The following is a 22,499-nucleotide window of genomic DNA, read 5'->3' on the forward strand; positions in this document are numbered from 1 at the left end:
AAACTTACGACTTCGCCGGGCGCGGTGGCTCAAGCCTGTAATCCCAGCACTTTGGGAGGCTGAGACGGGCGGATCACAAGGTCAGGAGATCGAGACCATCCTGGCTAACACGGTGAAACCCCGTCTCTACTAAAAAATACAAAAAAAGCTAGCCGGGCGAGGTGGCGGGCGCCTGTAGTCCCAGCTACTCGGGAGGCTGAGGCAGGAGAATGGCGTGAACCCGGGAGGCGGAGCTTGCAGTGAGCTGAGATCCGGCCACTGCACTCCAGCCCAGGTGACAGAGCGAGACTCCGTCTCAAAAAAAAAAAAAAAAAAGAAAGAAACTTACGACTTCAAACAAGAGAACATTGATGCATTAATGAGGCTACCAATAAAAAAAGAAAGAAAAAGAAAAAAACACACACACAGGTAGCTTTGTTACACATGGATTATAAAATTATATATTTCAATCACAGTCAGTTAAAAGTACAGAAGCAAATGTGATCCAGCAGACAGAGCCTGGAAATCTAGATGAGCTTGGATATCATATCTAATTCCCTGAGTTTGAGTCTACTCATCTGTAAAACAAAGAAATGAAAACTTTCCCAGAATGGTAAAGATTAAAGGAAACCTGTAAAACACTTGATACTTAATAGGCTCTTAAGTGTCTGTCTAAAAACTAATAATTCACTAGGAAACTACAATGAATAACTGTGAATTTCCATGTTCAAGTCCAAATTGTGTTGTAAGCATATTTACTTTAAGGAAGTAAGCAAGGTAAACTATGTGCACAAACGTGGTTTTCATTGTTTAAAATGTTTTTCAATGTATAAGGTGACTCAAATGGGATCTAATAAGGCAACTCACTTCACATGGTCAGGAACAATTTTCTGGGTGTCTCTGACCAAGAAAAGAGTTGAAGAGAAAGAATTAGGTTTAGAAAGGATAAAGAAAGAAGACACAGGATTAGAATGGGCTAATGAAGCATAGACTAAGCCTTCCCAAAACGAACAATGAAGCAAGTGGAAACAGGAAGGTTGAACCATAAATTAGGATCCACCAAAAATCCTCATGCTTAAAAGGAAGCCAAGCCCCAGTGTGGATTTGTTATGCACCCAATGTGCTCTGTTTTGTGCTAAATACATAATGAAGATGAGGCAGGGTGATCTAGACACAGACCTGGACACTCTGACCTCTAGCACAGAAGGGACTACAGGAGGGCTGGGGTGAAACAGGAATTAAAAGAAATTAAAGAATGTGTAAGCAAAGACTCAGTTGTATGTAAAAAAAAAAAAAAAACCCAATTTCCCCTAAGAAAGAAAAAGAGGTGGAGTACTTTAAAAATTAACTGTTTTTCTGAGGCTAGTGAGCCTTACCTCTCCTCCTTTCCCAGGCATTGTGAAGACGCTGCTTCTCTAGCTGTGCAGCTGCAAGGTCACTAGACAGATAAACTCAAGTCATAAAACATGTTTCTTTTCTCTGTTCTTTCTCTCTTTTCTTTCTTTCACTAGCCAAGCTCCAAAGTCACATTTCACTTAATTTTTATCCTGCCAAATTTGAAAGCCTTTTAACTGAGTGATTTTAGTGTAAACAGGAGCGGGAGAAAATATAATGATCTAAGTTTCATTCTGTCACCCAGGCTGGAGTGCAGTGCCATAATCATAGCTACTGCAGCCTCAAACTCCTGGGCTCAAGCAATTTTCCCAACTCAGCCTGCCAAGTAGCTAGGACTACAGCTCTGTGCCACCACACCCAGCTAATTTTTAAAACTTTTTGTGGAGACATGAATTCGCTATGCTGCCCAGGCTAGTCTTGAACTCCTGACTTCAAGCAATCCTCCCACCTTGGCTTGCTAAAGTGCTGGGATTACAGGTGTGAACTACTGCCCCTGGTCGAGAGTTTAGTTTTGATTGCTAGTGGTGTTCTTGGTATCTTTTCATAATTGAGGCTTTGGGGCTAATGCTGAAGTATTGCACTCACCATCCAAGGTATACAGGACTTTTGTTTTAATGTTGAACAGATGGAACTTTTTGGTTCTGCATCCTTGCAGATATACAAAATGTGCCTAGCAGGAATCTGCTTTATATCCATTGAAAGCAAGAAATAATACAGTAAAACGTTGCCTGGCTACAGGCTTTGAAAGAATGGCGTATTCTGGTTTAATTCTAATAACTTGTAAGTATGAAGGTGAAAAAAAATTCAAAACTTAAATTTCCTGTTGAATGCAATTTGAAAATATAGCCAATGATTCCACTTTTCTTCTCTAGTAAGGTTGGACATTCCAATCTACTTGGTGTTTTATGATAGAACTGCTAGTGTGCCTGAGTCTCACATTGTGAAGATACTTTTTTAAAACTTGAGATGTAAAAGGATGTCAATGGTTTTGTATGAGATCAGCCTGGATGAGAACTGACACTTGTAAATATATATTTTAGACTAAATCTCTGATTGCCACTTGTTTTCTTATTGAACTCACAAAAATAAAAGACATTGGATAGAGGGTGGGAGTAGGAAGGAGATTTATATCATTTAATTGCATGTCATTGTTGCATAACAAGGCAGAACATATGGTATATCTGGCTTTGGACCTACAGAAGGAAACGTATTTTTCTGCCTGCCGTATGCCAGAGGTTCTTGAACACCTGGAGGGACTACTGCAGCACAGATTGCTGAGCCCTACTCCAGAGTTTCTGATTCACCAGGTCCAGGGTGGGGTCTGAGGATTTGCACTTATGAAAAGATCTCAGGTGCTGCTGGTGCTGCTAGTGCATAGACTACATTTTGAGAATCACTCTTGTCTATTAACTGTAAATGGTAGAACTCTAGAAAAAAGTTTAATTTGCTCTGGGATAAGAAGCACACAGGTTATGGAGAAAATCATGAAAGATTCAACCCATGATCCCAGCCTAGTGTGGAATTCAGGTAACAAGCAGTACACAGTGACATAACATAATTATTGGTTTTCATGATTGCAAAGCACAGTGTCAAGTGAGAAATTCAGTTTCATTTGCAAGGCTTAGAGAGGCCAGGTGATTCTAGAATAACAGGACTTGTGTTTCTCTTAAACCAGTAGAGAGCTTTAAGTGCTTATTAAATTGAAAGCTCTGTGTTCTTCCTTATTTTCTATTTTACTTTATTTTATTTTACATCACATCTTTTGAGATGGAGTCTTGCTCTGTTGCCCAGGCTGAAGTGCAGTGGCATGAGCTTGGCTCACTGCAACCTCCGTCTCCTGGGTTCAAGTAATTCTCCTGCCTCAGCCTCCCAAATAGCTGGAATTACAGGCACCCACCACCACATCTGGCTAGTTTTTGTATTTTTAGTACAAACAGGGTTTCATCATGTTGGCCAGGTTGGTCTTGAACTCCTGCCGCAGACAATCCACCCACCTCGGCCTCCCAAAGTGATGGCATTACAGGCGTGAGCTACCGCACCCGGCCCAAAAGCTTTGTGTTTTTTAAGATATCAGACAGGTTTCTCATTTAAAAAACAAAAAATCTTAATAATGTAGGAGAATAAGAGAAATGTTCTTCCAAAAAAGAGAAATCATTGTGATTATTTTGTCTTATTGGAATGTTGGTACTATAGTCTGCTTCATTAATCATCAAGCATGCTATGGATTTTCCATTTTTCTAGGGTCTGTATCGCAGTGAAGGTGATACTGGTAATTCTTGTACTCCATTTGAAGATGAAAAATATAGGCCAAAATCATAGACTTTGCATAGAAGCTGGATAATGAAGACAGCTCTGGAGGAAAACATAGATACACACACATAGACAAACATATATATAAAGTATACACATGTATAGTTTTTTAAGTTTATTTTTTACAGTTTGAAAGCTTTTAAAGCAAAAGCCAGCCCCTCCCCTCTCCGAGTGGGCAGCCCCTCCAGTCTCTCTGAGTGGGCAGGAACAGCAGCTGCATGGGCAGCTTTCCTTGTGATGGCACAGGTCCCTCTGGACACCTGCCGCCTGGCCACACCTCCTTTCCCTTTCATTTTTCTCACTGACCAATGGGCTTGGAGCATTAAGGCCACGCCCCTCTTCTGAGTTCTAGTGGGGCCCTGGTTACGCCTCCTCTGGCTCAGTTGCACAGCGGCCTGGTAGGTGACTGGAGGCATTCAGCCGTGCTCACTGGGATTTTGCTGATGTGACCCCAACCCCGCCTCCCTCCACACCCCATGATGTCAGAAAAAACACGACAGGGAAAATTCACCGCAGCCAAGAAAAAGGTAAAACACACCAGGTCATAGCCCCCAACCCAGTCACAGATCCCCTCCGACGACAAGACCATTGCCAGAGTCCAAACTACTCCTGAGGCATACCGGAATGGGACCCCCAACACCAGCGACTCTGGGCTCCCCCCACCAAATTCTTGTCAGTCAGCTCCACCCCTTCAGCAAGCAGCCCAGTCCCTCCCTTGCCAATCTTTACCCCAGGGTGACTTTTGGCGGGCGGCTTCTGGGGCTCCCCGCTCCATACTCAGCCCTCACCTCCTGCTGCCCCAAGCCCGACCTCCCTGGGCTCTTTGGGCCTCCATCTCCCAGGACGTGGGTCCCCTAGCCCCAGGCCCCACCCTCGCCAGTCGTCCCTGGGTGACTTTAGGCTGGTGACTCCCGGGACTCCCTACTGCAGACTCTGCCCTCCCTTCCTGCTGTCCCAAGCTCCACCTCCCTGGGCTCCTTGGGCTGGTGTCTCCAAGGACCTGGGTCTGAACCCTGTGTTTCCCTCCCCCATCATGGAGTGGTGGGTGACTCGGGCATCGCATCGCACTGATGTGATCCCCTCCCCTGGGAGGAGTGGAATGTGGTGATGTCACAGTCCCCCTAGGAACTGTCATTACTGCTGCAAGACCAGCCTTTCATCTTACAACCCCATTCCCTAAGTTTTCTCACCCCATTTCCTGTTCCTCTGGTCACAGCACAAATTTCCAGTTGGAAGGGGAATGGGGACTATGGGACCCAGGAACAAGAGGTTTCAGGCCGCCTTACTCCCCTCACAGAGACACTGACAGTGGGAAAAGCCTGCACTTCCCCTGTGTGCTCAAAACCTTGACAGTATCTCTGGGTGGCCATGGGAGAACGGGTTTGGTTTGGTTTTCTCCCAGGCTTCTACTTTGCAGAGAGACTTTAACATTCTTTTCTGAGTTCTCCACAGTTCTGGGACCAGATGGCCCTTCAGTCAGTGGTCTCTGAAGTGAGATTAGTTCATCTTCAGTAGAGTAGATCTTGGAAAACTAAACGGACAGCTTGAATCTTGCTCATATCATCTCAAACCTGGGGTACTTTGAGTGCTACAGGATGAATGCGGGACATCTTTCTGAAGCATCAGTTTCCCTTGATTCTCTTCAGATCGAACATTAATGTCCTTAGGGATGACAGTCACATAGGTTTCGAAGTATATACCAGACTTCTCTCTGAAATCAGGCTTGGGTGGTCCTCTTTCTGAAAAATTCCCAGATTTAACAGAAAAGCTGCCTTCTGCCATGAGGACACATTGATATGAAAGTGTGAGAGGTACTGGTGCACTTCTTCACACTAACAGACATGTGAGGATGTATGACTCTAAACCACACGGCATACAGTTCCTGCCTCCTTCATGTTTACTGTTCTAACTCTGCCCCTGGTTTTGGTCCCTGGCAGATGCTGATTCATGGCAAAACCCCAGACCTTGGAGTCAGAAAACTGAGTTTAAGTTCCAGTATTGCCTTTTTCTTTTTTCTTTTTTTTTTTCTAACCATGATATCCCTCTCAGTCACTAAAGGATTGTGACAACACCTTGTAGAGTTGGTGGTGGCATTAAATCAGATGGTGTAGAAGAGTATTTGGTCAAAACTGTGAAGGAGGGTGTGGCTGTAGGGGCTGATAGTTCTCATGAGTGTCACTGCTCCTCTTTCCCACAGTTAAAAGAATATTGGCAGAGGAAGAGCCCTGGCGTTCCAGCAGGAGCTAACAGGAAAAAGAAAATCAATGGCAGTAGCCCTGACACCACCGCTTTTGGTGGTTACCGCTCACCTGGGGATGTAAGTCTTGGCTGGCCAGGCTCCTGGGGACAGGGGACCCAAGGGGCAGTAGAGGAGAATTGTTAAGATTGTGGATGGACTGTTGGGTACTGGTTAAGAATTCTGGGTTTGAATCCTGCCTCTCCATCCGCTAATGATTGATTAGGGATTAATTAAGATATGATATAGGGCAAGTTGCTTGAGGTCTTTCAGGCCTCTCTTTTCACATCTGTAAAATAGAGGTGGTATTTTTTGACTTCCATTTGTGAAGTTTAAATGAGATTTGTTATTGTTGCTTTTATGTGAATCCTTAGTACATGGCCTGCTGTAAACACCCAGGACATCCACGAAATGGTCATTGCTGCTTGAGTTTTCTCATTCCCAGTCTCAAGGGGAAGCCAGGCCAATGAGAAGAGCCACTTGCCATCAGGCTGTCCCTTTAGGAGTCACTGAAAGGGCCCCAGGGTGGGATGGTGGGGTGATAAAAACCATGAGAGAAGTTGGCACAGAGTTATAGGACAAAAGGTCCAAGATAGGCAGAAAAGAAACTTTTGTCAGTTGATGGGGAAGAAAGGAAGTCAGAGGGCTTAGACACTGAGGGGGACAGAACATCTCCATGTGCACTTTCATCTCTTGTAGTCAGCAACAGGTGTCTACGGGGAGGGCCCTGTGTCATCTACTAACCTGAAAGATCTGCAGGTAAGAGGCCCTGGGCCGAGGTTCAGTGACCCTGCAGGCCAGCCCTCCAACCTCCTCCCACAGCAGGGGCTGGTTGCCCCTCTGCCAGCTGAGACAGCCCAGACACACCCCTCCCCAGCCCTAATGACTGTTCTCTCTACCCCTCCCCACAATCCTCCTCCAACTAGTCCTCCCTGCATGCACCTCAGAGCCAGTACCAAGAACTAGCAGGAGCCCCGGACTCAAAGCTCCGCAATAATCAGTCAACCCAGTGAAAACATCCATTCACTGGGAAGAGTCCAGTGGCGTCCTCTGATTCCACGCTGCCAAACCTGGACTCGTTTCCCCTTGAGGCCCTGAAGAAAGGGTCTAGGGGCCCCTGGTGCCAAGGGTAAATGGGGAGCTGGGGCACCCAGGCCTCACCTGGATGGACCCCAGAGCACAGACCGTGCAGCATGGCTCTTCTGCACTGCCCTCTTTGCTGACTCTCTCTTCTCCAGACACCCCTGCTCGACTCCTTGCCACACATGCCCTGGGGTTGTTGCCTCTCAGGGAAGCACTAGCCTGGCTGTTTGTCAGGGGCCTGTATTTCTGCCCTGACTCAGTCCCTAATTTGCTTTTTGAGTCTGGACAAGCCTTCTCTCCTCCTTGGGCTCCTGTTTCTGGACGAGGTAGGGAGTGTCAAAGGTCTCTGTTCGCTCTGGGAGTCCGAGATTTAAAGGCCCCTAGAATGGAAACCTCAGGGCCAAGGGCTCCTGTCTGTCCTTTTCTGTCTTCTATCTCTGCTGTGAAGAACCATACCTGGCCTGTAGGTGCTCAGCACATGTTTGTTGAATGAACGCACCTTTCTAAATCACAAGCTGGCAGAACGGGGGGGCCTTTCTCAAACTCTGTCTCTAGAGGTTCAGCCGCTATCACCAGGGCCCTTTTGCCCTGTGCTTTGGGCAGGTTCACACATTGAAGGAGGAGAAGAAGCGCGAGATACATCGGGTACAGAAGCTTGGGAGGAGCTTGTTCAAACTCAAACACCAGAGGGGTAAGATGGGGCTGGCGTGACATGGGAGCAGGACCGGCATCAGAGGGCTGTGGGGGTGGCTTAGAATGCCCCAGGGAGGTGGGTGGATGGAAGGGCTTTGAGGCAGAGGGAGAGAGGTCTGTGCCAGGAGACTGCAAGCCTTGTCATCTGCTTGAGCCTTGGTGTCCCCATCAGCAAAGAGGGAGGAGTGCCCATTGTCAGCCACCCACAGTGCTCTCCATTGAAAGTGACTTGGAAGATTAGCTACCATCTGCGTGCGAGGAATCCTTAGCAGTGAGGCCAAGTTTTGGAAGCCTGAGAGGAGGAGCTCTGCACCAATGGGAGGATTTTTTTTTTTTTTTTTTTGAGAATCCAGAGACCCTTATTGTCTGTTTCCTTTCTCAGCTGAACCCAGGGCCCCAGATTCCCCAGGAGGGTCCTCTGAGGTGGAGCAGCTACAAGATGAGACCAAACACCTAAGGAAGGAGCTGGAGAGTCTGGGAAGACAGCTCCAGGCCGAGGTGGAAAACAATCAGATGTTGAGTCTCCTGCACAGGAGACAGGAGGAGAGGCTATGTGAGCAGGAGGAGAGGATACGTGAGCAGGAGGAGAGGCTATCTGGGCAGGAGGAGAGGATACGTGAGCAGGAGGAGAGGATACATGAGCAGGAGGAGAAGCTACATGAGCAGGAGGAGAGGCTATCTAGGCAGGAGGAGAGGATACGTGAGCAGGAGGAGAGGATACATGAGCAGGAGGAGAGGATACATGAGCAGGAGGAGAGGATACGGGAGCAGGAGTGGCTGCCAGAGCAGGAGAGGCTGCTGGAGGAGGTGAAAAAGCTGTTGGAACAGGAGAGACGGGAGGAGGAGGAGGAGAAGTTGCTAGAGCATGAGAGGCTGCTGAACCAGGTAGAGAAGCTGCTGGAAGAGGAGAAGCTAGGAGCTTCGGGAGCAGGATGAGAGGCTGCGGGAGGAGAGGAGGAGGCTTCCAGAGCAGGAGAGGCTGTTGGAGCAGGTGGAGAAGCTATTGGAACAGGAGAGGTGGCAGGAGGAACAGGAGGGGCTGCTGGACCAGGGGAGGCTGCTGGACCAGGTGGAGGAACTGTTGGAACAGGAGAGGTTGCGGGAGCAGGATGAGAGACTGCGGGAGCAGGAGAGGCTGCTGGAGCAGGTGGAGAAGCTTTTGGAACGGGACAGGCAACAGGAGGAGCAGAAGAGGCTGCTGGAGGAGGAGCAGCTGCTGGACCAAGTGGAGGAGCTGCTGGAACAGGAGAGGCTGCGGGAGCAGGATCAGAGGCTGTGGGAGCAGGAGACACTGCGGGAGCTGGAGAGGCTGCGGGAGCTGGAGAGGATGCTGGAGCTGGGGTGGGAAGCCCTCTACGAGCAGCAGGCGGAGCCACACAGTAGCTTCGAGGAGCCGGTGGGTTGCCCCACCTGGGGAGCCTGCCCTCTTCCCTAGCCCTCCAGGCCTTTGTTTCCCCACCTGTAAAATGGGGCATTGTAGTCCTCACATGAAATGGTACTTCTAAAGGCACCTGTGAGCCAGAGCCCTGCTCTGATGGCTGTGGGAGAGAGGGGATGATTTTTCTAACCTGCCTCCACCCTTCCCGGTGCCATGGCAGGCAGACACCAAGTTCTGGGGTCTCCAGCTATAGCGGGTGGCCAATGATTGCTTCTCTCTGTCCAGAACAATGAGAACAAGAGCGCACTGCAGTTGGAGCCTCAAGTAAAGGAGCTGAAGACACTGGGCGAGCTGAAAGACACGGTAACCTCTGACCCATCCAAGAAGGGCTGGGAGGCAGGCACCAGCCTCTGGGGAAGGGAGGCGCCAGGCCAGAGGCAGCTGCAACCTGCGGGCAGGTGATCCCTGCACTCTCCAGGGCAGTCCTATTACTGTTTCTTGCATCTTTCCCTCTGACTTTTAGAGGTGGGGAGCCCTGGGCTCCCCCCAGGTCTGGATATCATCGTCCCAGCTAGAGGCATGGAGTCCCCCAGTCACAGGGGAAGAGACAGTGGTATAAGAAGTTGGCCGGGTGCGGTGGCTCAAGCCTGTAATCCCAGCACTTTGGGAGGCCGAGATGGGCGGATCACGAGGTCAGGAGATTGAGACCATCCTGGCTAACACAGTGAATCCCCGTCTCTGCTAAAAAATACAAAAAACTAGCCAGGTGAGGTGGCAGGTGCCTGTAGTCCCAACTATTGGGGAAACTGAGGCAGGAGAATGGCATAAACCCAGGAGGCAGAGTTTGCAGTGAGCTGAGATCTGGCCACTGCACTCCAGCCTGGGCAACAGAGTGAGACTCTGTCTCAAAAAAAAAAAAAAAAAAAAGAGGCTCCTAATGTCGGGTGTGGTGGCTCATGCCTGTAATCCCAGCACTTCGGGAGGCTGAGGCAGGAGAATCACTTGAGATCAGTAGTTTGAGACCAGCCTGGCCAACATGGCAAAACCTCATCTCTACTACAATTTCAAAAAATAATAATAATAATTAGCCAGGCCTGGTGGTGCATGCCTGTAATCCCAGCTACTCAGGAGGCTGAGACATGAGAATCATTTGAGCCCAGGAGGTGGAGTTTGCAGTGAGCTGAGACTGCATCACTGCACTCCAGCCTGGGACACAGAGTGACACTGTCTCAAAACAAAACCAAACGGAAAAACCAAAAAGACTCCTTAGATTCAAACTGGATTCTGGCCTCAGTTCCACTGGTTATCATTCAACTACCTTGCATCTCTATGTCTCTGTTTCTTTAAGTTCAAAAGGAAGTTAGCGTTTTCCTTGCAGAGGTGCTGAGGATTAAATGAGATAACACATGGAAACAGTAGTCATGTAGTACACTTAGCAGATGGTGGTTGGCTCTCCTTGCTATTCCACCAGTCTGTGGCCTACAGTTTAAATGGTGGGGAAAAGGATGTGAGATTTGAGGCTGGGGAAGAATGCATGGGGTTCTAGGCAAGGAAGGCAGTCTCTGAGGTCTGGAGCAAGGGACCAGGGCCTGGGGAGGCCACAGAGCCCCACAGTGCCCTTGCTACCCTATTCATGGGCCAGGAATCTGGAAGCCAGCTAGTAAACGCCCTCATGCCCAGGATCATCCTGCAGGTGGAGCTGAAGAGCCAAGAGGCTCAGAGTCTGCAGCAGCAGGGAGACCAGTACCTGTGTCACCTGCAGCAGTATGTGGTCTCTTAGCAGCAGCTGACCTCTGAGGAGGAGGTGCTGCACAGGCAGTTACTGCTGCAGACCCAGCTCCTGGACCAGCTGCAGCAGCAGAAAGCTCAGGGCAAAGCAGTGGCTAAGCTGGCCCGCCAAAAGTTGCAGGCGACCCCAGGGAGGGAGTTGCTGAGGACAGGGCCCCAAGAGGGACAACCTGGCAACCTCCGTGCCTTCTCACCCTCTTTCCTGGCCTCTTAGGAGCACCTGGAAGCTACCAGCCAGCAGAAACAGCAGCTAAAGCCAGGTTGAGCCTCATGGCTCTCCCTGGGGAAGGTATGGGAGACCACGCGGAGGAAGAGGCGAGAGCCCCAGGAAGAAAGGGGGACTGTTAGCAGCATAGGATTGAGGAGTTGGAAGACACCTTTAACACAGCTGGTCATTATGCCGACCGGGTGTCCGCGCTAAGTTCGGTATCAATATGGTGACCTCCTGGGAGCAGGAGGCCATCAGGTTGCCTAAAGACGGGAGAACTGGCCCAGGTCAGAAAGGGACCAGGTCAGGACTCCGGCACCAATCGGTAGTGGGACTGTTCCTGGCAATATAGCAAGATCTTGGTTCTTAAAAGTAATAATACAGAACAGCTCATTCCCCTCTGGGAATGGGCTGGCTCAGGGCTACACAGTGAAGGTGGGGGCAGAGGTGGGCCCCCACTTCCCTTGTTGGGTTGTCTGAGGACCCCTCTGGCCACTCCGTAGAAGAGATGGAGGAGGGCATCTGGACAGTGAGGAGGAGGAGGCACCTCGGCCCATGCAGGACATCCCTGAGGACCGGGAGAGCCTGGAGGTCAGGTGAGCCTGACTCTCCCTGCCCCTACTTTGTCACCTTCCTCGCTGGTCCCTGCCAGATCCCCTTATGTTCTTGGTTTCCCTGCCTTCTGATTTCTGTGGACTTTCACTCCTTCTGGGAGCCAGTGGTCAAACACCATTTCACCTGTGACCAACAGGTGCTCACTCTGAGCCCCAAGGGAAGGGGCTGTGCTCCACCTCCCTGCCCCGGTTGTTCTGTGTATGTCCCTACAAGAATACTGACCTCTTGCCTTCAGGTGGCATTTTTCAACGACGCTGGAGCCAATGCCCAGGAAGAGCAAAGGGTGTGCTGCCAGCCCCTGGCTCACCCAGTGGCTTCATCCCAGAGGACCCCAGGGACTGGGGGTGAGTCTGTGTGTGGGGAGACCCACCGAGCCCTGAAGGGGGCCAAGAACGGTGTGGGTGGGGCAAGGCAGGTGGTTCTTGAGATGTGACCCCATTATTTTGGCTCCGGAGCAACTTTATGGAGGACAAGGTGGACCTGAAGGAGCATGGGGAGAAACTAGAGCTTCGATTCATCCACCTCTTGGGACAGATACCATAAGTGAGCGGGAGGCCAGGGTACGGCAGGGGGAGCTGCAGGGCCGTCAGAGGGGCCCCAGCCTCTGAGTTGTGTCCTCCCACAGGAAAGTACACCAGACAGGGGGCAGTGCCAAAATGCGTCACTGGGACAGGAGGACATCATCAGGCTGGCCCAGGACCAGGAGATGCAAGTAGGGTGTGCAACATCTTTGTGGGGGTGGGAGTAGGGGTGAGGGTGAATTTGGGCACTGGCACCGGCATGGCAGCTAAGCACCCCTCCCTCTAGGTGAACCTGCTGGAGCTGCAGGGACAGGTGTTGTGGCTTGTGGGCGACCACAATGAGGGGCACGACAAATTCTTGACCACTGTCCAGAGCCCTGCTGATCAGGCCGCTCTAGGAGCCCGAATCCCCCAGGAGCTTGGGTGTGCTGACAAGCAGGGTGGTGGGTAGAGCGCTCAGGCGGGGTGGGCGGGCAGGAGCAGGGGAGGCTCGCACTGACCTCAGATCCCCTCCTCCCTCTGTCTGAAGATCTTCGTGGCTGAGCCTCACTGACAGCGTGGAGCCTGCACCAGGAGAGGCCAGGGAGGGTTCTCCCCACCACAACCCCACGGCACAGCAGATCGTGCAGCTGCCTCCTCTAACGCAGGACTCTCCAGGAGCACCGAGGCTTGGGCAGCAACCCCTGCATGCCATTCTTTTCACCGTGCCGAGATCAGGGAGATAAACATCATCATCTAAGAGCTGGTCAAGAAATTTAAAAACAAACAAACAAAAAAAGTTTAGGGGTTAATCTCCCACACAATTCATTTACTTCATTTGAATGTTAGAGCCCCTCATGTTTATTTGTGTTTCTAACTTAGTTTAAATTTATTTGTAAAAATTACAGAAGAGTGGGTCTTTCCCTCATGTTCACTATGGCATCCTTTAGCATTTTTCTTTTTATTTGATAACTGTAGGTCATTAGCACGCATATCGAGTTTGCCCTATGTGTTGGGAGTTCAAACACGCAAAGACCCACTATATGCACAAAACTGTTCTTGCTGGTTTGGAATAGGCTGCCATGATTTTTTAATGTTATTGCAGCATGTATATTCATTACGGAATTCAGATAAAATTTGCCTATGTTCTGCTAGTATGCTTGATCGACTCCTAATCACAGTGAGCTCTTCATTAGCTCAATATGTGGTTTGCCCTCAAGTGCGCTGTTTATTAGTTTGTAATGTGCCACTGTGAGTAGTGACATTTACAGTTGTTTAAAGATGGAACACTGGAGAGAGCCTTTCTGCCTTTTTCTGTGTATTGGCGATGGGCGTGATAACATTTTGGGGAGATTTTTAAATCTCCCAAAAGAGGAAAGTGGCCTGCTCTGGCAGATGTGTGCAGGATAGAATACGTTTCATTTGTTTTGGAGCCAAGAATGAGTGCGTTACTATGGTACTCCCCTTAGGATTTGTATATGCTCTGGACTCATGAAGATATTACTCCTTTTTGATAACCTAAAAAGGGATTATGACCTAAAAAGGGATTGTACCACTGTTAATTAGCCAAATTATTTGGTCTAACAGTTTTTCTTTATCATTCTGAAACTGGGTTTTTCTAATACATTGATAAATTATTTCAAAGGTATTTTGATAGTTCAAATCACTTCACTTTTACCCTGACACATATAAATGTCTAGGAATGACCTTCAGATAGCGTTTAGCATCTGTAACCTATCTGACAATAATGTGTTCATCAGGTACCTATGGATTAAATCACATACCGGCATATTTAAGCTGAATGTCAGTTTGAAAAATAAATGTGCTATATTACCTGAAATACTACTCTTTGTGTAGGTATTTTGTCATAAGTTTAAGAAAAAGCTAAAAAGATGGAAATCCTATGACAATAACTTAAGTCTTTCTTCTAAGTGCATGCAGTCATTTGCAATACCTCATTCAGCCAAGTATTTGTTCTCTTCCTCATTCAGTATAAGGCAGCTTTCAATTTGCTTAGAAGGCGACATTAGAAGGTTAGAGTTCAGCAGAAACATAGAATTTTAAAGTGTGAGTTCAACTGAATAAATTTGAATTTCTGTAGGAAGTAAAGAATCAAAATGCCTATTGAAAGACTGCAATATATGAAAATTATTTTTAAAGTGTTTGATTAAACCTGATAGGTTTTCCCAAAATGAAAAAAACTTAGTTCTAAAACCAAAGCTGCTTTCTACAAAACATGAAAATGTAAATCACCCCATCCATAATAGCTTCTCTAAAACTTTATCTTACAGTCACTTTCAAATAACTATTCAAAAACGTAACTGCTGTATTAATGTCTTGAAATAAGTTAAAACATTTTAAAATATGAACACTGTAGTGTAAAACCAAGAATCTAGGGGAAGGAAAAGTAGAGAAAGAAATGCCAGTTCCAGTCCAAAGCTTTATTTGCCAAGTTTTCTTAGACTTACTTTTACCAACTTATGATTTCTTGTAAACAGAATGTATAATAGAAATACTGACTTTTGTCTAACGTGGCATTCTTGACTGCTTCTGTGATGTTACTATAATGTAATAAATTATGAAATTCTTGCAAGGTGCTGTTTTTGCCTTAAAATTTTGTGTGTCTTGAAAATTCTAGTATTAAAGGTATTGAGACTGTGCAAATGCCGGGAACATTGGCATGAGATAATCAGTTTTTATTCTCACAAAATTGTAACTATGTAAGTGTGTTTATTAAAAGAACATAAACTAAAAAGTTACAGGAATTAAAAGTTGTGGAATGAAAAAGTTATGGGATAAAAAATACAGTGGAAAAGTTGTGGCAAAAAAGTTGTGAAAAAAAAGTAAAAAAAAAGTTTTATGCAAAGTTTTTTTTAAAAGTTATGAAAAAGAAGTTACTGGATTTAAAAAAAATCATGGAATAAAAATAAATAAAAGCAGGCCCCTGTCAGCATAAGCCTGGGGAAGTGGGTCTGCAGTCTTCGCCCACACTATGTCCCTACAACCCCTTCCCAGTCACCCCTTTACCATTAGGTAGCAACACAAGACCCCTGTCTAATGGAGGGAGAAAAACAGACCCTTTACCACCTTGACCAAGGCTAAGTCCTTACATTTCTGGATGATGATGTTTGTTATTTAAGAGCCAGAGGTTGATGGAGTTGGTTTGTTTGGAGGAGGTGTGATGGCCTCCTTACTTTTTCCTCAGGGGGGCTCCCATCTTCTTACTCAGAGAGGCATCTGAGGCGGGACAGTGGAGCTAACTGTAGACCAGGCGAGGGCACAGGCTGCTAGGGGTGACCCGCCCTTCCCCCATGTACATACTGTATCTGTGTAACATTCTGTATGTATCGTACCTAGCGGAGGTTGCAGCTGGCATATGAGAAGAGGTTCTGATAGTTATTTGCAGCTGGGAAACTTATTTATTGCTAGCATAGGAGCGAGGAAGGAGGCGGGGATGGAGTCATGGCTCCCTAGTGATGGGACTCCTGTTTTCTTTGTTTTTTATTTGGGAATAAATGGATTTAGCTATACTGCTCAGCCTGGTATGTTCCCGTTTCCCTCAGTGGGTCCTGCAGTTTGTCCCATTGAAAGAGGAGCCCCAGAGTGTCTGAGCATGTCCAGTTGGGCTGTTGGGAATCTTCCAGGCCTGTTGCCTGGATGCTGCCTGGTGACACCTGGTGGATTTCACAGGGGACTGCCATGGTGCCTAATGGGCACAGTGCAGCCCTGACAGCCAACAGGTTCAGAAGACTGATCTAGCTGTGGCCGGGAAGACAGATACCAGCACTGACTTTCACCCATCCCAGGTGTCTTCCATTCCGTCCCCCTGCCTCCTTCTCCTGTCTGCACCGGGTGGGCTGTCTGTCCAGAGTGCAGGCTGCCCCGCAGGCTCCCTCCAGGCTGAGTTCACGGCCCTGCCCCCTAGTGGCCAGAGCCGGCGTCACAGGATAAGAGCCAGCTAAGCTCCAGGGACTTTCCAGGAAAAGAGTCCCTTGGAAAGGGTGTGACCTTTTCACCGCTCCCAAAAGCATCCTAAAAATGGCTTGGACTTTTCCCTCCCCTGAGCTCCACAGAAAACACAGCCAGCAGAGGACACATTCTCTGTCATCCAGAAATGAGTTGGAGTCTCAGCCGAGGGACAGCAGGACTGGAAGACTGTCAGTCCACACAGCTGCCTGCACAGCACCCCCATGCTTGCCCAGAAGGCGGGAAGGATGGCGGGGGTGGCTGTCCACAGGCCGGGCATGACAGGGAGGCTCCCTGGAGGTGGTTTCCTTTCGAGGGGCAATGTCAGGAGACAGCTTCCTCTTGTTGGGCCACAAGTCTCCACAAGGACAGCACGAGGACTGATTCCCAGTGCTAGAGGCCAGGCAGTCGGCCACGTGTGTGTGTGTGTGTGTGTGTGTGTGTGAGAGAGAGAATTTATAGCTATTTATAGAACAGGGCAGGGGCATACCACAGAGGGGGCACAAGTTTTCAGCAATGGTCACAGCTGGATGTGCCAGCTCACCACTACAACAGACTAAGTCACAGATGAAGGGGGCTGGCTTTGGGGCTGCGGGAGCCACTGTCAAGTCACAGGACACCCACCCAGGCAGGCTTGGAAAGGGAGGTCTCTGAGAAGAGGAGGATCTGTTCATCACTTCAGAGGTCAAAGTGGGACCTGGGGCTCTCAGGACGGGATGGACTTGCCTGACCCAATCAGCTGGCATTGGAGAGAACGCAGAGAGAAAACAGGTTAGAGAAAAGCCAGAGCTGGTGAGGCAAGGGCAGAGCATGGGTGCACCGTAGCAGCTGTGAGAGGGCCGGGAAGGGGAGGGTGTAAGTGTGGGCATGGCAAGGTTCCCGGAAAAGAGAGGCTGGAAGGGAAAGGGGAGGAAGATGGAGGAGAAGCCAGAGCTTCATAGGTAGTGCCCGGGGGCTGTGGCGGCCCTCCCCACCCCACACACGCTGACCTCTCTCATGGCACCCAGGCAGTCCACCCACAGTTCAGACCAATGCCAGCCCCCAGGACTTCCCTCTTCTCTGGTCACCCTGTCTTCCAACCCACTGGCCAGGGCCACCTCTTGCTTGGGGAGCCCCACCCAACAGCCACCAGGCCTGATAGAGAAGGAACACTGCTTGAAACAAAATGGTGAAGCTATAAGGGGATGGCTGGCTGGAGTGAGCACCAGAGGCCCCTCTGGGCAGTCAGAAAGCTCAGGGTCCTCTGAGGGACCCTGGGGAAGGCAAGGAGGACAGGTAGCCCGATGCCACTGGACATAGACTTATAAGTCTAAGAGGGGAGCCTCAACTGGTAGGCAGGGGGCTGCAGGTTGCATAGGTGAGGCTGGGCCCTTTATGATGGGAAAAGCAGAAGAGGAAGAGTCCATGGCAGGACAGGCAGGTGGGCTCGCTAGGCGGAGCTCGGCTGGGCCAGCAGGCACTGTGGTCTCCTTGGCTGAATAGCACAGGCGACCCCTAGGAGCAACAGGCCAAGGTGAGTGAGCCTGCTGGTCGGCGGTAGTGCTTCAGTGGGGGCCAGGGACCCTGCCTTCAGTCCACACTAGCAGCTATGATGGTACCTGGGAGGGAGGGAAGGGGGCTGTGTGTCCCTGCCCGGTCTGTGAAGTGTGTTGTGGGATGACTGTGTGTATGGGACTCTCAGGCTTTTATCCTCGATCACCACTGGATTGCTGACAGATAGAGGACATGGGACCCTAACTATCACCCTTAATCTGCAGTGGATTTGGCTCTCGGCACTCCCAGGCTGGGAGCTGGATACCTGCCCTGGCAGCATGACTCAGACTGCATGACAGGTACAGCGTGCCCAGGATGATGTGCCTAGGCCTCTGATCGCCTCAGATTCCAGCCCTACACACAACCCCCTCCAAGCTCCCAGCCCCTACACCATAAAGCATGAGCTCTGTGCCCTCTCTGATGGCTTCACGTCTGCCAGCTTGGGCATGGAGCCTGTTCTAAGAGCCCCCAGGCTCAGCCATGGAGACCTTGAGCAGTGACACTGAGTCCCGTGGCTCGCAGGGAGGGAAGTGAGACAGCCAGCAGCACAAGGACAGAAAGAGGAAAGAGCAAGTCTGCAGCTCCAGAAGGGAGGGGCAGGGAGCCTGGCTCTGAGTCCCCAGGTGTGCCCCCCGTGTGGAGCTGGGGCAGCGGGGCAGGCAGACCTTTCATGCAGCAGGCAGCAAAGCATGTACCTACCAAGGCTGACGCTCCTCAGGGAACACCGATAGTGATTCTGAAAGACAGCATCAAATCACATGGCAGGTCACACGCATGGGTGGGGCAGGCCTGAGGGTGGGGGACACACACGCACACGCCGGAGTGTGCACACACATGCTGTGAGGCCCCACGGCCTGCATGCACACACTAACACACATGCCCACAAAAAACACGCATACGCTGCCTTCTCTGCCACCTGCAGGTGCCCAGCACCCTCACCGGCTGGCATGTGCCGCATGGATCTGGGACGTGCAGCCACTCGGCACACTGAAGCACATGCGTGGGCAGAGTCACAACACAGATGCTCGCCCGCACACAGAGGCATTTGCACCAGCTCCCTGCACACTCGTGCCTGGTGTGCTCAGAGGACCACCCACGCTGCTCATGGAGACGGGGCTTGCTCACTAATGTCCAGCTGTCATTTCTCCACCTAAGAGCCTTCCATGGCTCCCTACTGCCTACAGCATTGAACCCCAACAAGTCATACTCTTCAGACTTTGAAGGTTCTCCACCGTATGCCCCACCTTCCCCACAGAGCTCTTCCTCATTCTGTCTGTGTTCCCTGCTTTGGCCAGGGGCTATCCTCGATGCGACCCACACTACACCTCTGCCCATGGCAGCTTTTTACCCAGTTATCCTCCAATTCCTCACCACGTAAGCCTATCTCAGTCATGCCCCGGACTGCATTGAAGCCAGCCTGCCTTGAAGAAGCTCTCCCAGACTGCCCTTTTCCCCAAGGTAGGGTCATGATTTGTCAAATGTTTAGCGTGTGTTAGCAAGACTGGAGTCGGAGCAGGCATCAAACCTTACATCCCACATGTCACACCTCACCATAGACCTGGGTGCCAAATAGTCTGAAGAGTCTGAACTCACGTTGGCAGTTAGCAAAGTGCTCCTACGGCTGCATCTGCAGTTAACATAGCATCCCTATGGCCACTGCCTCCCTGGATCTCCACAGCCATCCTAGGAGAAAGGCAGAACATCATCATTTGATAGAAGGGATACTGAAGCTCTGGGAGGAAAGGGGACTTGCCTAAAGCCCCAGGGTGAAGCAGCAAATCTGGACTCTCATAGACAGCCTAGAGCTGCCAGCATTCCCTTACGATCTGTGCCCTTGGGCCTGGCTTAATTTTTTCCTCTCCAAAGAGCCATCTGTAGGGCCAGAGGCTGGCAAAGCCTGACTCATCACTGGATGCCAGTTCCTTTGCCTGACTTTCAGTGATTCCTACCTTACCCCGGGGTTTTGTGTTTCTTGTCTCAACACTATCATTTCTCATTCCTCCACAAGTTGAATTGCTCACTCCAGCCACTTGAAGCATGCTCTTCTTGACACAGTTAACTCTAGGCACATGGCTGGTGCTAAAAAGAAAAAAAGAGCATTATGTCAATTTCATTGATTAACAAAAGTGATGGCTCCACTACAAAGTAAAGTTGATACTGCCTGGGCCTCTGAGTTCAAGAGGGTTTTAGACAAATGGCTCTGAGCTAAAACATGAGCATGCACGCATATGCATCTGTCTCGGTCTGATGAGATAATCTGGGTATCGGTTGTTATCCTTGAGCATTTTCCTGCCTCATTAATGCATGTGTACCCAGCACAATAATAATCAAAGCTATCAATGGCTAAAGCTGAGGGCTTTCCTGAGCCAGGCAGTGGCTTTAAAAACTTTAAAGTGGCTTTTAAAACTTTAACAGCTAAAGCTGAGGACTTTCCTGAGCCAGATAGGGGCTTTAAAACCTTTAAAGTTTTCACATAGACTCTCATTGAATAATTTCTGTTTTTCAGATCAAGAAACTGAGACTTACTATCACATTTGGGATTAAGTTAAAAAAAAAAAAAAAAAAAGAAAGAAAGAAAGAAAGAAACTGAGGCTTAAAGCCTGTCAAGTATTTCAAAGCCAGCAAGTGGCTAAATCGGAACTTGAACCCAGGCAGTCTAGCCCTGGGATCCTGTGCCCTTACCCAGTATCCAGTGTCGGCTACACAAAACTAATGAGTACATGTTTTCAACTATAGTTTAAGGGGGTGACAAATTTTTCACTATATTTTATGTAGGTGACTTTCAGTTTGGGGGGTATTCTACTTACACAATCTATTGAGCTGGATATTAACTGAGAACAAACAGAAACTAATGAACTCTGAAAAACATAAAACATGAGCAACATGATGTCACTGCAAACATGATGTCACTGCAAAAGACAAAACAGCACATAGCCTTCTTGTGACTGTATTTTGCTGACAGTCCATGAGCTAATACTCAGCCTGAACTCAGCAGTGCTGTTCCCTTGGGAGACACACACACAAACACACGGACACACACACACACACGGACACACACACACACACACACACACACACACACACGAGTTGGTGGTTTTGTGCCTCCCCGCCAAAACACACACACATTGGTGGTTGTGCCGCCAGGAGCCTCCAGTCTGCCAGTGTGAGGAACGGACCAGATGGGTCCAGTAGTGTTGGGTCAAGGCGAGGAAAGGGCAGCCGGAAGCGCGCCCATGCTCTGGACTCCTGCACCCGCCGAAATGGGTGCTCACTGGGCGCGCGGGAGTGAGGGGTGGGGGGTGAGGGGTGAGGGGTGAGGGATGAGAGGGAGGGGGACGGGGTGGAGGCAGCCCCTTCCCAGGCCGCAGCGGGGCGGTGGTGCTGTTGCCCTTTTAAGCTGCCTCTTCACAGGAGCCGCGCCTCCTGTCGGTGGAGTCGGTTACAAGGGGAGCAGCCGCCCAGGGGCCGCCCCACAGCTCCCTGCAGAGGCCTCGGTGTCCCTTGCGGTTTCCCTGCCATGCTCCGACTAGAGTCAAGGCAGCGGGAAGAGGCGGAGCCGCGAGAGCGCCGCCGAGCGGCCCCACCGGGTGGTCGCGGCCATAACAGCGGCTCCTCACCGGCTCACCTTCCGCGCCCCTGCCGCCGGAGATGAGGGTAAGATGTCCGCGTCTGTGTGTCCGTGTCCGTGTCAGCGCCCAGCGGCGGCCCCAAGGGGCAGGGCGAGGGCGGAGAGGAGGCTCCGGAAGTACCCGGACAAAGGGGAGCCTGCCCGGGAGAGGCCCGGGTTCCCCGGGCGGGGCAACGCGCCCCTTTCTCCTGTGACTGGCCCGCCCCGATCGCCGGGACTGCCGGAGGCTTGGGTGGGAGGAGGCGGAGGGCGCGTCTCTCTTTCTCCTTGCGGGGGGCTGGCTTGGGGGCTGCTGGCACCTCTCGCCCTCGTCCCCGAGCCCCGAGCTGGGAGCCCGCGTCGCGCGTCGCCCGCAGCCCTTTCGGGGCCATGATCGCCCTCAGTCAGCCGGCCTGCTCCCCAGAACCGCGACTGGGCGTGGCAGGGCGGCTCCAGCTGTTGTTTGAGCCCAGGCGGGGAAAAGGGAAAGGCCTTTAAGATTTTCTGTTTTTGACAGGGCGCAGTGGCTCTTTCCTGTAATCCTAGCACTTTGGGAGGCTGAGGGGGTGGATCACCTGAGGTCAGGAGTTCTAGACCAGCCTGGCCAACATGGTAAAACCCTGTCTCTACTAAAAATACAAAAGTTAGCTGGGCATGGTGGCAGGCGCTTGTTGAGATGGAGCCTCTCACTCTGTCGCCCAGGCTGGAGTGCAGTGGGCGATCTCGGCTTACTGCAGCCTCCTTCTCTTGACAATCCATGGGTTCAAGTGATTCTCCTGCCTCAGCCTCCTGAGTAGCTGGGATTACAGGCGCCCGCCACCATGCCTGGCTAACTTTTGTGTTGTTTAGTAGAGATGGGGTTTCACCATGTTGGCCAGGCTGGTCTCGAACTCCTGACCTCAAATGACCCACCTCTGCCTCCCAAAGTTGTGTGATTACAGACCTGAGCCACCTCACGCGGACCCAAGGCCCTTAAGTGTAAAGGCCTCATTCTTCAGTCAGGTTTTCCTTGTTCCTGCATGTTCAGCCAATCGTTTTTAAGTTTGTGTTTAAGGAGAAACTAACAATGAAAACGGACTCGTTGAGGGAGGAAAAGTTGGAATGCAGCCTCTGGTGCTGTTTGAGCGATCCCTCTCCCCAGGGCCGGGCTGGCCGCTGCTGTGTTCTGGAAAGGCGCATTGTACCCTGGATGCTGCAGGTAAGAGTCC

General features: G+C 50.3%; 2 protein-coding genes and 1 long non-coding RNA gene across 7 annotated transcripts; 2 read left to right on the top strand and 1 right to left on the bottom strand.

Moving 5' to 3' along the window:
• Positions 1 to 4,308: 4,308 nt before the first annotated feature.
• On the top strand, positions 4,309 to 7,893 carry LOC126959247 (uncharacterized). Its single transcript, XM_050798163.1, has 4 exons — positions 4,309 to 4,529; positions 5,743 to 6,001; positions 6,620 to 6,679; positions 7,607 to 7,893. Exons 1-4 carry the CDS (start codon positions 4,309 to 4,311, stop codon positions 7,712 to 7,714), a joined length of 648 nt encoding a protein of 215 aa, XP_050654120.1. The 3' UTR covers positions 7,715 to 7,893.
• A 160-nt stretch (positions 7,894 to 8,053) lies between these two features.
• Positions 8,054 to 11,407, top strand: LOC126958040 (golgin subfamily A member 6-like protein 4). 5 transcript variants are annotated; one of them, XM_050796087.1, is made up of 4 exons: positions 8,087 to 8,503; positions 8,688 to 9,092; positions 9,360 to 9,437; positions 11,077 to 11,407. In XM_050796087.1, the coding sequence occupies exons 1-4, from the start codon at positions 8,210 to 8,212 to the stop codon at positions 11,125 to 11,127; spliced, it is 828 nt and encodes a 275-aa protein (XP_050652044.1). In that variant the 5' UTR covers positions 8,087 to 8,209; the 3' UTR covers positions 11,128 to 11,407. The 5 variants fall into 5 exon arrangements, with proteins under 5 accessions (XP_050652048.1, XP_050652044.1, XP_050652047.1 ...); XM_050796090.1 differs by lacking the exon at positions 11,077 to 11,407 and having other exon boundaries at positions 8,087 to 8,375; positions 8,460 to 8,503; positions 9,360 to 9,536; XM_050796091.1 differs by lacking the exon at positions 11,077 to 11,407 and having other exon boundaries at positions 8,054 to 8,503; positions 9,360 to 9,536.
• Positions 11,408 to 18,209: 6,802 nt separating this feature from the next.
• LOC126958049 (uncharacterized) lies at positions 18,210 to 20,671 on the bottom strand. Its single transcript, XR_007727055.1, has 3 exons — positions 20,492 to 20,671; positions 19,278 to 19,367; positions 18,210 to 18,420 (listed from the first exon to the last, which is right to left on the bottom strand). It is a non-coding gene; the product is annotated as an uncharacterized LOC126958049 (long non-coding RNA).
• Positions 20,672 to 22,499: the final 1,828 nt, after the last annotated feature.

The sequence above is a fragment of the Macaca thibetana genome, chromosome 7 (genome assembly GCF_024542745.1).
Source record: "Macaca thibetana thibetana isolate TM-01 chromosome 7, ASM2454274v1, whole genome shotgun sequence".
Lineage (NCBI taxonomy): Eukaryota > Metazoa > Chordata > Mammalia > Primates > Cercopithecidae > Macaca > Macaca thibetana.

Excerpts from the sequence above, each read along its gene's own strand:
- LOC126959247 (XM_050798163.1), top strand. The coding sequence starts at position 4,309 with ATGGGACCCCCAACACCAGCGACTCTGGGCTCCCCCCACCAAATTCTT. Across the intron at positions 6,002-6,619 it reads GTTACCGCTCACCTGGGGAT|TCAGCAACAGGTGTCTACGG; the intron begins GTAAGTCTTGGC and ends CATCTCTTGTAG. Across the intron at positions 6,680-7,606 it reads CTAACCTGAAAGATCTGCAG|GTTCACACATTGAAGGAGGA; the intron begins GTAAGAGGCCCT and ends TGCTTTGGGCAG.
- LOC126958040 (XM_050796091.1), top strand. The coding sequence starts at position 8,210 with ATGTTGAGTCTCCTGCACAGGAGACAGGAGGAGAGGCTATGTGAGCAG. Across the intron at positions 8,504-8,687 it reads AGGAGAGGCTGCTGGAGGAG|GTGGAGAAGCTATTGGAACA; the intron begins GTGAAAAAGCTG and ends CTGTTGGAGCAG. Across the intron at positions 9,093-9,359 it reads ACAGTAGCTTCGAGGAGCCG|AACAATGAGAACAAGAGCGC; the intron begins GTGGGTTGCCCC and ends CTCTCTGTCCAG.